General features: G+C 39.3%; 1 protein-coding gene across 28 annotated transcripts in view; it reads right to left on the bottom strand.

Annotated features, from left to right (window-relative positions):
* EML5 (EMAP like 5) overlaps positions 1-13,909 on the bottom strand; it is a 161,400-nt gene that overhangs the window by 67,174 nt on the left and 80,317 nt on the right. For all 28 annotated transcript variants that reach the window (XR_015133870.1, XR_015133873.1, XR_015133880.1 and 25 more), the window contains 4 exons: positions 8,688-8,793; positions 6,339-6,432; positions 5,283-5,383; positions 338-540 (listed from right to left, as the gene is read on the bottom strand). Coding sequence is in view for 12 of the 28 variants with exons in the window: in XM_086319246.1 (XP_086175372.1) it covers positions 338-540; positions 5,283-5,383; positions 6,339-6,432; positions 8,688-8,793 (504 nt within the window). In the remaining 16 variants the exon portion in view is untranslated. The remainder of the gene's footprint in view (positions 1-337; positions 541-5,282; positions 5,384-6,338; positions 6,433-8,687; positions 8,794-13,909) is intronic.

The following is a 13,909-nucleotide window of genomic DNA, read 5'->3' as shown; positions in this document are numbered from 1 at the left end:
TCACCTGGAGGCTTCATAATTCCATCCTTTAAAAAGAAGGGACAGTAATAGTAGCTACCTCACAGGATACGGTGACAACATATAAAACACTTAATTTTCGACACATAGTAAGTGATTAATAAATACTATTAATAAGTTAAAAATTTTTTAACAGCAGACATATTCTATTCTGGGTTCAGGAGTTTGAACTCAGACCTTATTTTAGGTCAGGAAGACTCCAGCTCACATATCATTACTGGGTAGCTCAGCTAAGGAGAAAGGCAGTGCTCTTGTACTTGTGAAAATGTTTTACATTCCATAGTCAAACTATGTTTAATTCAGAATTTAAGTGACTTACTTTTTCCAATGCATGCATACTGAACACTGGTCCATCATGTGCTTTAACTGTCTTTACAAGAAAGATGTCTCGCCAGATACACACGTCTCCTGTGGACGTTCCAGAAAAAGCCATGTCCTCGGTCCGTCCGTATACTGCACACATCATGGTGTCACTTTTCCCCAGGGTGCCCACGTAGCCTTTTCTTCCAATCAGTCCTCCCCCTGGTTCACAAAAAATATTATGGAAGTGCAACTTTCAAAACGTGTAAAATACAAAGCCATAACATTTCTTCTCTGCTGTTTTTCTTATTTAAAGAGAAAGACATGTAACAGTAAGGGGAATTAAAAAAAAAAAAATACAGGTCTCTCAATCGGTGACCTAGACAACATCTTGCTTGGCTGAGGCAGCCATACCCACGGGTGCATGAGGTCATAGCTTTTGGATAAACAAAAATATATACTAAAAGTCAGTTCAAATCCATCTCTCGATTAATTTTTAAGAAAACTATATATCACAGAGTTGATACAAAAAGTCATAAAAAATACAACAAACTCGTCTATATCCATTATCAACTTACACAAAATTACTACAACAACCAAAATGGGTGCTGACTGCATCTCCTTTTTTCTCCTCCTATTCTGGATGTGATGATGATTATTCTCACACATTCCCTTACACATATTTTACTACTTATTTATGCATCCTTAGGTAATAGATCTTTTTTCATGTTTAAAACTTTCCATAAATATCATCCTATATGCCTTCTTTTGAAACCTACTCTTTTTACCAATGATTTGCTATGGAATTTTACCCCTAGAAACCTCATTTTCATAACTATATAGCATTCTATCATAACATTTTATATTCCATATAACATTTTCCTATAAATGGGGACTGAATAAAGTCGTTTCCAAGATTTGGCTATTGAAAACAATGCTGCTCTAAACATTCTTGCAAGGGCCTTTTCTATAGAAGTGCAAGAAGTAAGCCAGAAGGAAAAACACCAATACAGTATACTAACGCATATATATGGAATTTAGAAAGATGGTAACAATAACCCTGTGTATGAGACAGCAAAAGAGACACTGATGTATAGATCAGTCTTATGGACTCTGTGGGAGAGGGAGAGGGTGGGGAGATTTGGGAGAATGGCATTAAAACATGTATAATATCATATATGAAACGAGTCGCCAGTCCAGGTTTGATGCACGATACTGGATGCTTGGGGCTGGTGACCCAGAGGGAGGGTATGGGGAGGGAGGAGGGAGGAGGGTTCAGGATGGGGAACACAGGTATACCTGTGGCGGATTCATTTCGATATTTGGCAAAACTAACACAATATTGTAAAGTTTAAAAATAATATAAAATTTTAAAAAAAGTGCAAGAGATTGTCTAGGATCGCTTAGGAATGGTCAGAGAATATCTGCAAAAAAATAGCGCAGAGATGAGAGCTATCATCTCTGTCGCCAAACTGTCCTCTAAAGTTGATATAACAATGTATAGTCCCATTAATCGTGAAAAGAGTTCCTCTGCCTTCTCACCTTTCAAGAACACTTAGTCCTTATTGGTCATTCATTACCTATTGATATGTTTTGCCCATTTTTCCAAATGAACTCATTATTTAATCACTTATTCAAGTAATACATATGGGCTTCCCTAGTAGGTCAGTCAGTAGAGAATCTGCCTGCAGTGCAGGAGACCTAGGTTCAATCCCTGGGTCAGGAAGATCCCCTGGAGAAGGAAATAGCAACCCACTCCAGTACTTTTGCCTGGAAAAGCCTATGGACAAAGGAGCTTGGTGGGCTACAGTCCATGAGATCACAAGAATTGGACATGACTTCACAACTAATCCACCACCACAATATATATATATATATATATATATATAAAATGACTTCATTTGGAAAAACGGGCAGAACATATCAATAGGTAATAAATGACCAATAAAAGCTCATTAACAATTAGAGAAATACGAATTAAAACCACCATAAGGTTTAATCGATATTTTACACCCCCAGTTTGGCACAGGAGAAGCCCAGGACTCTCCTCGTCATTACTGGACTCTACGCTGTTGTCTCAACTGCAGAGGACAGTGTGGCAACAGCAGCGCTGTGAGCATTGTAAGGATTTAACTTTTACTCTAAATGAGATAAAAAACATTTGGGTAGCGGCATGGCAAAACTCTGCATATCACTTACTACCAGGTTCATTTGGATTTCTGTGTTAAGGGTAATTTGAATAGTGGCAAGGATGAAAAGAGTTAGGCTATATGGATCATCTGGGCAAATGATAACGGTGGTATGGGCCTGGTGGCAGCACAGAAAAAGACGAAAAGCAATCATATTTCAAATGTATTTGAAAGATTGTCTTTTCTTAACATCGCAGCCAGAATTTTGAGCGCACTTGCAAGGGCAGTTAAAGTCAAGTGGTGAGGGGGAGAAAACAGATTACACTTCTCTCAAAAGAAGGAGAAGATAAAGAGTAAAGTTAAAGTGTAAATAGGGGCTTCCCTGGTGGCCCAGTGGTTAAGACTCTGCACTCCCAATGCAGGCAGCCCGGGTATGATTCCTGGTCAGGGAACTAGAGCCCGCAAGCTGCAACTAAGATCTGGTGCAGCCACATAAATTAAAAAACAAACAAACAAAAACAGTGTATGAAGTGTAAATAACTATTGGACACGTTTTAGTAGGTAGATTAGAAGAGAAATCGATTAGCAACTGGAGGGTAGAGCTAAAAGAGGGTTCCTGATTTACTTATTTAAGATGGAGCAATCACACCCAAGTGTATGCTGAAGGGAAAGAGCAGAGAGGGAAACTGATGGTCCGGGAGAGACAGCGAAGGAGAGCTGGAGCGATGTCCTTGAACGGATGAGAGACACGTTCTAGTGCACAAGCGGAAGGGACTGGCTTTCACTAGAGCACACTTGTCCATTCAGGGCAGGGCCAGCAAACTATGGGCTGTAGGGCAAATCCTGCCACCACCTGCTTTTGAATGGTGCCCAGAGGAGCACAGCTGCAGGGACGATGTCTGTCCTGCTCTGTTCCCCAAGACTGCCTCCCTAACCTTTGGCTGCCAACTATTGACTGCCGTGGCCCTGAGCGGGTCACCATGTGTGAGCTGAGAACTTGACTACGGCAACCGCTGGGCCCTTCCTTAGCAGAGAAATCACAGTCCCAGAACTGCCTTGCCTCTGGCCATCTGCCCAACTGAGAGGGCAGTGCTTTCCAGAAGAAGACGCACGAGAATCACTGTCGCCAGGGCAGGGTGAGGCTGGCCATGGTCCCTCCAGCCCAACCTGCCAGTCCTGTTCACCACTGGTCTTACAGGGAATGTCTCTAGGTGACGGCAACTGGGTAGAAACTAGGGAAGAAAACCCACCTGGGTAGGAGTTTTCTCTCTTGTCCTGTAAGTTCCTACATCATATTCTTGATTTTTGTCTCTGGGTCTGAAAAGCCTAAAATATTTACTAATTTGGCCAGTTACTGTGTTTTCCACCTCCGCTTTAGATGATCATTATTGAGTTTCCTGACACACACAGCACAGAATGTCCATACTGTACAAGTTCATGTCATTGCTGCATTTAAAAACTTCCAGTGGCTCCCGGCCCCACCAGCCATGGAAGACAGTGCAAGCTCCGTAGAGTAAACTTCTCTAAGATTGTGTCTGGGACAGGAGGTAAGACGCCTTTTCAGTCTCAGTCCTAAGTCATCTTTAACTTCATGTACATAAAGCTATGCATGTAGAAGATAGTCAGATGGCATTTATTCAGATTAATAAAGTGGCTACTTGTTTCCCAGTTGGCTAGTGAACTCTGAATCAGAACTGCAAAAGTGAGAAATGCTGAAATGCACCAAAATCTTAACATCGATCCTTTCCTGGTGCAGTTTCAGGTCTACTTTATGTCTATTCAAAATTAAGGAAAAAACATATTCAATGGCAAGTCTTTTCAGTTTAAATATATGCTTTCTTTAAGTCCCTTATTTCCAACAAATTTACAGTTTAATTTTTTTCAATATTGCAATAATAAGCATTACTTGCCTTGCTGGGTATTTGCAATTCCAAGTTACTAAGATACTTAAAAGTTTTGTCTAAACATATGGGAATGAAAATTACAAATGTGAAACTACTTTTCACTTTGCAAATGTATTAGTAGAACACTATGATACAGTGAATTTGTGACAAAGTATTAAATTCGAATCTGAAAATCGACTCACGTTCAAAGCAGTTAACAATCTGAAAGCTAGTTCACCCTGGGAAGTACCGTCACCAACCCTCTTCTCTCCTAACCTGCGCTTCATCCTCTCTGTAACTTCACATCATGTCCAAAAAGTTTAAGTGTACTGAGACTTTGTCAAACTGCTGGAACTTCTAAGTATACTATATGATTTGGAAAAGAGACTTTTTAATTTTAAAATGTGAACTCTACTATCAGTAATTTACTAAATTATTAAGGTAATAAAACATTCTATTTCTATATCATTTTATAGCACATAAACAATTTTGAGAAAATTTTTCATTTTTAGTTAGGACTACAAAACATGTCTTTAATAGAAGAAGGAAGTCTGGACATCACTTGATTAATTTCATAAATTACATTTTTTTTTGCAAATATGAACACTATCAGTGCGGCCAATAAATGATGATAAAATATTTGTTTAAAATGTATCAAGAAAACTGTGGATTGTTTTTTAAAATAAACTTTATTTTGGATAATTTTAGATTTTCATAGAAGATGCAAAGATAACACAGAGTGTCCTATATACTTCTCACCCACCCAGCTTCCTGTAACATTAACATCTTAATATACTGTAGCTACTTGTCAAAACTGAAAAACCAACATGTTTGATACATTACTACTGACTGAATTCCACACTTCAATACCACATTGCACTTTATCAAATCACTTTCAAAAGTAACACTTACTTAAAATTTCAAAGGGAACAAAACAGAAGCACTTCCTTACCTGCTCTACGCCAAAACTTCATGTGTTTAATTCCAGCTGTAATTAATTTATCAGGCACGTACGGGTTCATTTTTACAACAAAAATCTTATCTTTACTTCCTCTGAAATAAATACAGAAATGCTTTAACACTAAAGATAAATCTCTCCTGTAATAACCTTTTGCCTAGCCCATACCCTATCTTGATTACTCCATTACTAAACGCTTGGTCCACCTGGGCTATGTGATCACGCTTTTGTACATTTGCTATTCTGTCATTATTTTAATCTATTAACTCTTCCCAACAGAATCTTAAAAGGAACAGTAAGAACTGAACTTGTTTTGGGTAGCATCTACTATAGTACTGTGCAAAGAGAATGTCATTTGTGGCATAAATGAGTTAAAGAAAAAATTTTCAATAGTACTCAGTTATAGCTTAATATAATCTTTACAAAGTCCTCTTAAACTATCTTTTATCTGGGTACTGTTTACATAGTATGAGAAAAGTATTTATCTATATTTTAAAAATGCTTTATGTATCTCTTTAGGGAACTCAAAGTTAAAAAATAGTCTCTGACGCTGCTGACTATTTCCTCCTTTAAAGCAATTGTTAATATTTTTACTATTACAGAAATAATAATGCTCACTGTAGAAATTTAGGAAATGAAAACTACAACAGAAAATAATCTATAGCTTCTTTGTGATATGTGTATATGTATCTCCTTTCACTCAAATACATGAGCATTTTATCATGTTTTCAAATGACTACAGATTAGCTTATCTTACAGTGAAATTCACTCTATCTACCTATAAGTGGACATTTTAGATAATAGGTACTTCCAATATCATATTATAGTTACATTAATAAGTGTGTTCATAAAGGATAAACCTACAAATGAATTCTGAAATCATCTGTCTTTTTACCACAATTACACTATTTATTCAATGGTAATAAAGGCAGCAGCAACTAAAGATGTAACATGTTTACTTCATTTCAAAACTGTTATAATTTAAAAAAAATTTAAGTCCAAAGGAATTTCAGTCTTTTGCCAATGTGATAATCAAGTTTCTTTCCCTACCTTGCTACTGAAAGTTTCTCTCCTTTCTTCCAGTCCCACAGCACAACAGTGTGGCTATCATCTATTCCAACTGAAGCCAAACGTTTCCCATCCGCTTTGAAAATTAATCAGAGAAACAAACTGACCATTAACATTCAGAAGATAAAAACAGTATGTATTCTGTCACCACAGTGCCATATTTAAAATTTTATAAAATAATGTTAAATGGTAGGCATGCATATAGCTGGGCTTTCCTGGTGGTTCAATAGTAAAGAATCCACCTCCCAATGCAGGAGACTTGGATTTAATCCCTAGGTTGGGAAGACGCCCCTGGAGGAGGAAATGGCAACCTCCTCCAACATTCTTGCCTGGGAAATCCCGTGGACAGAGGAGACTGGTGGGCTGCAGTCCATGGGGTCTCAAAAGAGCTGGTCATGACTTAGTGACTAAACAACAATGCACATAGCTCTGAAAAAAGCAGGATTCATAAGGGGGAAGGGTAGTTTCTCAGTGCATTTATCTGCTGACTTTTCCTCTGATCTCATTTACCTCATCTATCTATCAGCCTGGGATAGGGGAAAGGAGGAAGATAAGGAAAGTGGGAAAAAGGTATGTAAAAGATGAGAAGGAAAGAGAAAACTAAGAAAGAAGGAAGAAGCGATACACACCAATGAAATTCACCAGAGGAACTCTACTGTGATGAAAGAAGTCATAGGAATTATAAAACGTAAGTCAAGTGAAAAAGATATAGGTTATAACTTCTCATATAGCTCAGTCAGTTAAGAATCGGCCTGTGATGCAGGAGACCCGGGTTTGATCCCTGGGTCGGGAAGATCCCCTGGAGAAGAAAATGGCAACCCACTCCAGTGTTCTTGTCCAGCGAATCCCACGGACGGAGGAGCCTGGCAGGCTATAGTCCATGGGGTTTCAAGAGTTGGACATGACTTAGTGACTAAACCACCACCACAACTACATATTGCCATTAATATGATTGTTGTGAAAAAAAAAAAAAGACTTAGTGAAGATCAATTATGTTAGTTGTTACTACTGTCAAGTAACAAGTAACGGATATTAGACAAGTGATTGAGCTAAGTCAGCCACACTGGCAAGTGTGCATGTGTTTAGAAGTTGGAAAGATTCAATCTGTAACAAAATGTTTGCCACTCTGCCATACTTTCTGCAAACCTTAATTGGTTTGTTATCGCTACCAGTTGTAATTTTCCCGTTGACTCTGCTATAATTCCGTTTCCTAACTTTTGGCAGATATGTGTACGTGTAAATACATTCCTTCCCAAACTCTACTATGAATAATTCACCATCTCTTCAGACAGAGCTGCAGAAAGCACAACTTTACTGTTTCTTAATATAAAATTCTCTATTAAAGGCATTTCACCCCTCTTTCCCTACTGGCGAGCTGCAGTCCATGCAGTTGCAAAGAGTTGGACACGACGCAGGGACTGAACTGACCCCTCTTTCCAATCAACACCCTAGCCTTCACTGTAGATCCAGGTGTAGTTGTTCAACTTTTATATGTGTAGCAAAGACTTAACTTTGAGACCTAAAGTTATTCCTGTAAGACAGATTAGAACTGTCACTTCAAAGAAATGTTATAAAACAAGTATTTTAGTTTTCATCTCTTTCTTTCTTAGCTTTCACCCTGGTGGTGGTGGTGGTCTAGTCACTAAGTTATGTCCGACTCCTGTGACCCCGCAGACTGTAGCCCACCAGGCTCCTCTGTCCATGGGATTCTCCAGGCAAGAATACTGGAGTGGGTTGCCATTCCCTTCTGCAGGGGATCTTCCCAACCTAGGAATCATCGAAGGCAGACTCTTAAGTGACTGAGTTATGAGGGAAGCCCTGCTTTCACCCTGAACATTTTCAAAGTTTACTCTGTGACTGAAAAACATTAAGGGAGATCAGGGTTTGCCCAAGTGGGACACATATACCACTAGAAGTATCTGAGACATCTCCAGAGTTTATATAGACAAACATCTTTTATTTTAATAAAAACATCTTTATAATAATGGGTATTAAAATTACACTCATTACAATTATAAACCAGCTGGCAAACCCACACTTTCATAGTCTTGATAGGCTACGATCACAGTATACACACTTGATAATTGGTCTTTTTTTTAAAAATGCCAATCAGATAACCTTATTCCCTTCTTTAAAGCTCCAGTGACCTCTCATACATTTAGAATGAAATTCACATCCTAGGTCCTTTACAATGTGATCCATCTGCCTTCTTGATAGTCTCTCATGAAAGTCATTTTTAAATGACAAGTTTAGGCAACACTGATTAAGACAAAAATACTGTATACTGCCTCTGAATTTTGATCATTCTTATTGAGACAGAAATTCCCTTACCTGAGAAATCAACAGCACAGACACCATATTGGTGGTAGCCCTTTAATATCGACAATGGTTTAATGGTTTCCGTGTCCCATATGTGAATTGAGGGATCCCTACCTACCTAAAATAGAAAGAATGATAAAAGTCATTTTATGCAATTAAACCATTTATTTTCATACCTACAAAACAAAATAAAACAAGATATTTTGCAACTTTTGTCATATTTGCTACAGATTTCAAGTAAAAAATATAAAGATTATGTGATCAACATTTTTCCCATACGTTTGTTGAAAAGCTAATGAGACTAGGTTCAGGGTTTATAGGAATGTTCTAGAACTATATAGCTCCTAAACCTTATACTGTACTTCATCAATAGAGATAATGCTTCCTGAGCACCTACTACTGGCAGTGTTAGCAACCTAATGTATGCTAGTGTGCATTAAGACAATTAGATAAATTTTGCAAACTAACTGAGAAAATAAAAACATCTGGTATGTGCTTAATGAGGATGAAAGGCTGTAGAGAAAATCTTCATGGAAATTATGTTACTTGTCCTGGGCCTTCAAAAAGTGTAAGTCTTGGACAAAAAGAGAAGCAAGCAAGTACATTCCAGGCTAAGATAATGGTACAAACAAAGATGCAGAGAGGTTAAAGCACCAAGCAGGTTCAGTTCAGTTCAGTTCAGTTCAGTCGCACAGTCATGTCCGACGCTTCGTGACCCCATGAAGTGCAGCACGCCAGGCCTCCCTGTCCATCACCAACTCCCGGAATTCACCCAAACTCATGTCCATTAAGTCGGTGATGCCATCCAGCCATCTGATCCTCTGTCGTCCCCTTCTCCTCCTGCCCCCAATCCCTCCCAGCATCAGAGTCTTTTGCAATGAGTTAACTCTTCGCATGAGGTGGCCAAGTACTGGAGTTTCAGCTTTAGCAACATTCCTTCCAAAGAACACCCAGGGCTGATCTCCTTTAGGATGGACTGGTTGGATCTCCCTGCAGTCCAAGGGACTCTCAAGAGTCTTCTCCAATACCACAGTTCAAAAGCATCAATTCTTCAGCATTCAGCTTTCTTCACAGTCCAACTCTCAAATCCATACATGACCACTGGAAAAACCATAGCCTTGACTAGACGGACCTTTGTTGGCAAAGTAACGTCTCTGCTTTTCAATATGCTGTCTAGGTTGGTCATAACTTTCCTTCCAAGGAGTGAGCGTCTTTTAATTTCATGGCTGCAATCACCATCTGCAATGATTTTGGAGCCCCAAAAAATAAAGTCTGACACTGTTTCCACTGTTTCCCCATCTACTTCCCATGAAGTGATAGGACCAGATGTCATGATCTTCGTTTTCTGAATGTTAAGCTTTAAGCCAACTTTTTCACTCTCCACTTTCACTTTCATCAAGAGGCTTTTGAGTTCCTCTTCACTTTCTGCCATAAGGGTGGTATCATCTGCATATCTGAGGTTATTGATATTTCTCCCGGCAATCTTGATTCCAGCTTGTGCTTCTTCCAGCCCAGTGTTTCTCATGATGTACTCTGCATAGAAGTTAAATAAGCAGGATGACAATATACAGCCTTGACGTACTCCTTTTCCTATTTGGAACCAGTCTGTTGTTCCATGTCCAGTTCTAACTGTTGCTTCCTGACCTGCATATAGGTTTCTCAAAAGGCAGGTCAGGTGGTCTGGTATTCCCATCTCTTGAAGAATTTGCCACAGTTTATTGTGATCCACACAGTCAAAGGCTTTGGCCTCGTCAATAAAGCAGAAATAGATGTTTTTCTGGAACTCTCTTGCTTTTTCCATGATCCAGTGGATGCTGGCAATTTGATCTCTGATTCCTCTGCCTTTTCTAAAACCAGCTTGAACATCTGGAAGTTCACGGTTCATGTATTGCTGAAGCCTGGCTTGGAGAATTTTGAGCATTACTTTACTAGCATGTGAGATGAGTGCAATTGTGTGGTCGTTTGAGCATTCTTTGGCATTGCCTTTCTTTGGGATTGGAATGAAAACTGACCTTTTCCAGTCCTGTGGCCACTGCTGAGTTTTCCAAATTTGCTGGCATATCGAGTGTAGCACTTTCACAGCATCATCTTTCAGGATTTGAAATAGCTCCACTGGAATTCCATCACCTCCACTAGCTTTGTTCGTAGTGAGCTTTCTAAGGCCCACTTGACTTCACATTCCAGGATGTCTGGCTCTAGGTGAGTGATCACACCATTGTGATTATCTGGGTCGTAAAGCTCTTTTTTGTACAGTTCTTCTGTGTATTCTTGCCATCTCTTCTTAATATCTTCTGCTTCTGTTAGGTCCATACCATTTCTGTCCTTTATTGAGCCCATCTTTGCATGAAATGTTCCCTTGGTATCTCTAATTTTCTTGAAGAGATCTCTAGTCTTTCCCATTCTGTTGTTTTCCTCTATTTCTTTGCACTGATTGCTGAAGAAGGGTTTCTTATCTCTTCTTGCTTTTGGAACTCTGCATTCAGATGCTTATATCTTCCTTTTCTCCTTTGCTTTTCGCTTCTCTTCTTTTCACAGCTTTCACCAAGCAGGTTAACAGGACTTAAATTTTAATTATTCCTTTGGACTCAAGTAATCACTTTCTCTATACTGATTAAGCTATATTACATAATAACTTTGTCTATAAAGGCAACTCCTGAAATAATAGGGCTGCCAATTAGCATTGATTTTGAGGTTCGTTTTTTATAAATATATAACAAAAAACAACACTGTGATCAGTCAACGTTTCACTAAGTTATTAAACACTTTCCTCTGTCCTGACATTTCTCTTCAGATCTACTATTTTCTATATAAGCTGGAATTCTAAATCACCATTTTGAGCTACTTCTGGTTTAGGTTTCTTCCAGGTGATATGAATTGCTCCTGTTAATGGCATAGGTTGCCATTCCCTTCTCCAGGGGAATCTTCCCAACCCAGGGATCAAACCCAGGTCTCCTGCACTACAGGCAGGTTCTTTACCATCGGAGCCACCAGGGAAACCTGGTCTTTTTGTCAGAATCCCAGCTAAAAGTCTAGGATAGGAGGAGGTAAGGTTTTCCTCCCCTACACTGGTTATCCAGGGATATCCTGTGGGCATCCTGACTTTTAATTTAATTTGGCCCACATTCCCTAAAATGCCAGAATCATGGTAGTAAATGACCAGTTTTTACAGTCTTATTCCAGGAGTATCAGAATAATGTCCAAACTCCTTCCTACAGCACTGCAGGTGATCCTTGCTACACACAATAGGCACATAACTGTGTGTTAAGAGGAACCTTGACATAAACTAGCAGTGAAGGTAAATGGTACCCCTGAGGCCCCCACTAACCCACTTAATTATTTCTCCCACTAAAGTCCACCAATAACTCTAAGATTTGTACTTTAGGTTGCTCACAGTTACTTAAAGAAGCTATGTTTTATTTCAGTTTTTTTTTTCTTTTGCTCCACTGTTATACAATAAAACAGAAAGCCTTCCCCAACCTCCCCTCTGTCAGGTAAACTATTGAGTTCAAATGGCACCATCTCTATCAGGGTTTCCCATTCCATTAGGCATGATTAATCAGTCCTATATTATATTTCAAGAGGGCTTTATACACACCTAATAGTGGGTCTCAGCAGGGGTGACTTTTGCCTTCCAAAAGCTGTCTGGAGATGTTTTTGTTTGTCACAAGTCGGGGGCAGTGTGATTGGCATCTACTGCACAGAGGTCAGATACTCTGCTAACACTGTGCAATGCACAGGATTCCACTGTGCACAAAAACCCAATTATTTTTACAACAAAAAATTATCTGGCCCCAAGTGTCAACAGTTCCAAGGTAAGAAGCCCCGATCTATACTTCTGACCCTGTATCACAATTTTCTTGCATGTTTGCCTTCCCTCACAGATTATTAATGTTTTACCATGGCAAGAAGATGTTTTATTTATATTCCCAGAGATTTTCCTGGCACACAGCACATGCTCTATGAGTGTTTTCGAATGAATGGAAGAAAAGGGGAAGAAAAGGAGGAAGGGATGGGAAGGGGAGAAAAAAACAACGAGGGGAGATACAAACCCAGGGAGGGGAGATGGGAGAGAGAAAGAGTTTTCTCACTTTTCAAGGAAGCTACCTGGGATGATGCAAGCTGCCTGCCCCTGCCCTCAATATATCCCCGAAGGTATCCTTAACCCAGTGTTCAAAGCCAGACAGACTGAGGATGTTGGGTTTTTACCACGTATTAGCTGAGAGATTTGGAGAAGGCAATAGCACCCCACTCCAGTACTCTTGCCTGGAAAATGGGGTCGCTAAGAGTCGGGCACGTCTGAGAGACTTCACTTTCACTTTTCACTTTCATGCATTGGAGAAGGAAATGGCAACCCACTCCAGTGTTCTTGCCTGGAGAATCCCAGGGACGGAGGAGCCTGGTGGGCTGCCGTCTATGGGGCAGCACAGAGTTGGACACGACTGAAGCAACTTAGCAGCAGCAGGAGCAGCTGAGAGATTGGAGAAGGAAATGGCAACCCATTCCAGTGTTCTTGCCTGGAGAATCCCAGGGACGGGGGAGCCTGGTGGGCTGCCATCTATGGGGTCGCACAGAGTCGGACACGACTGAAGCGACTTAGCAGCAGCTGAGAGATCTTTGAGAAAATCATGTATTTTCCTTAAACCTAAAATTCCTCATTTATAAGCTGGGGGCAAATGGTTTCACTCTCATATAGGTGAGGTGAGAATAAAGCAAATATACATTAAGAAATTAGTAACATGCTTACACAGAGTAAAGTGCTTAAACACAGTGAGAATTTATAGGTACACCCCTTCCTTTCCTTCTCTAAGAATAAGAATATAAAGAGGTGTATCAGTTATGACTTTTCTGTGTTTTCTCCCTTGGTAAACCTGAACATGTTACTATCATGATAGAAAAATAGAAACACAGTCGTCCTATTTGTTACAGAACATTTCTTAGATAATTTATTTTAAATAATGAAAAAATCAGACTTCTTACCTTAATGTTACTCACAGATTAAAAAAAAAATATTATTCTGACAGAAAGAAGTGAACCCAGAGCTCACCGTTCAAAATTCAAATTATAATAATAAGTAAAACAATAAAACTCTAAGGAAAACTATAATAAAGAATTTTCATTTGTAATATGAAAATAAAATCCCATTCTAAAGAATTCATTTCCAAGAACACAAAAGGAAAAAAAATGGACTAATCTAACTTTAAACCCGAAGGTCTAGCCTGTCTAACCTGTTATCA

This window comes from Bos grunniens, chromosome 10 (genome assembly GCF_055505025.1).
Source record: "Bos grunniens cultivar Pamir isolate PY7600 chromosome 10, Bosgru_T2T1.0, whole genome shotgun sequence".
Taxonomy (NCBI): Eukaryota; Metazoa; Chordata; class Mammalia; order Artiodactyla; family Bovidae; genus Bos; species Bos grunniens.
This window is presented reverse-complemented; position numbering and strand designations above follow the sequence as displayed.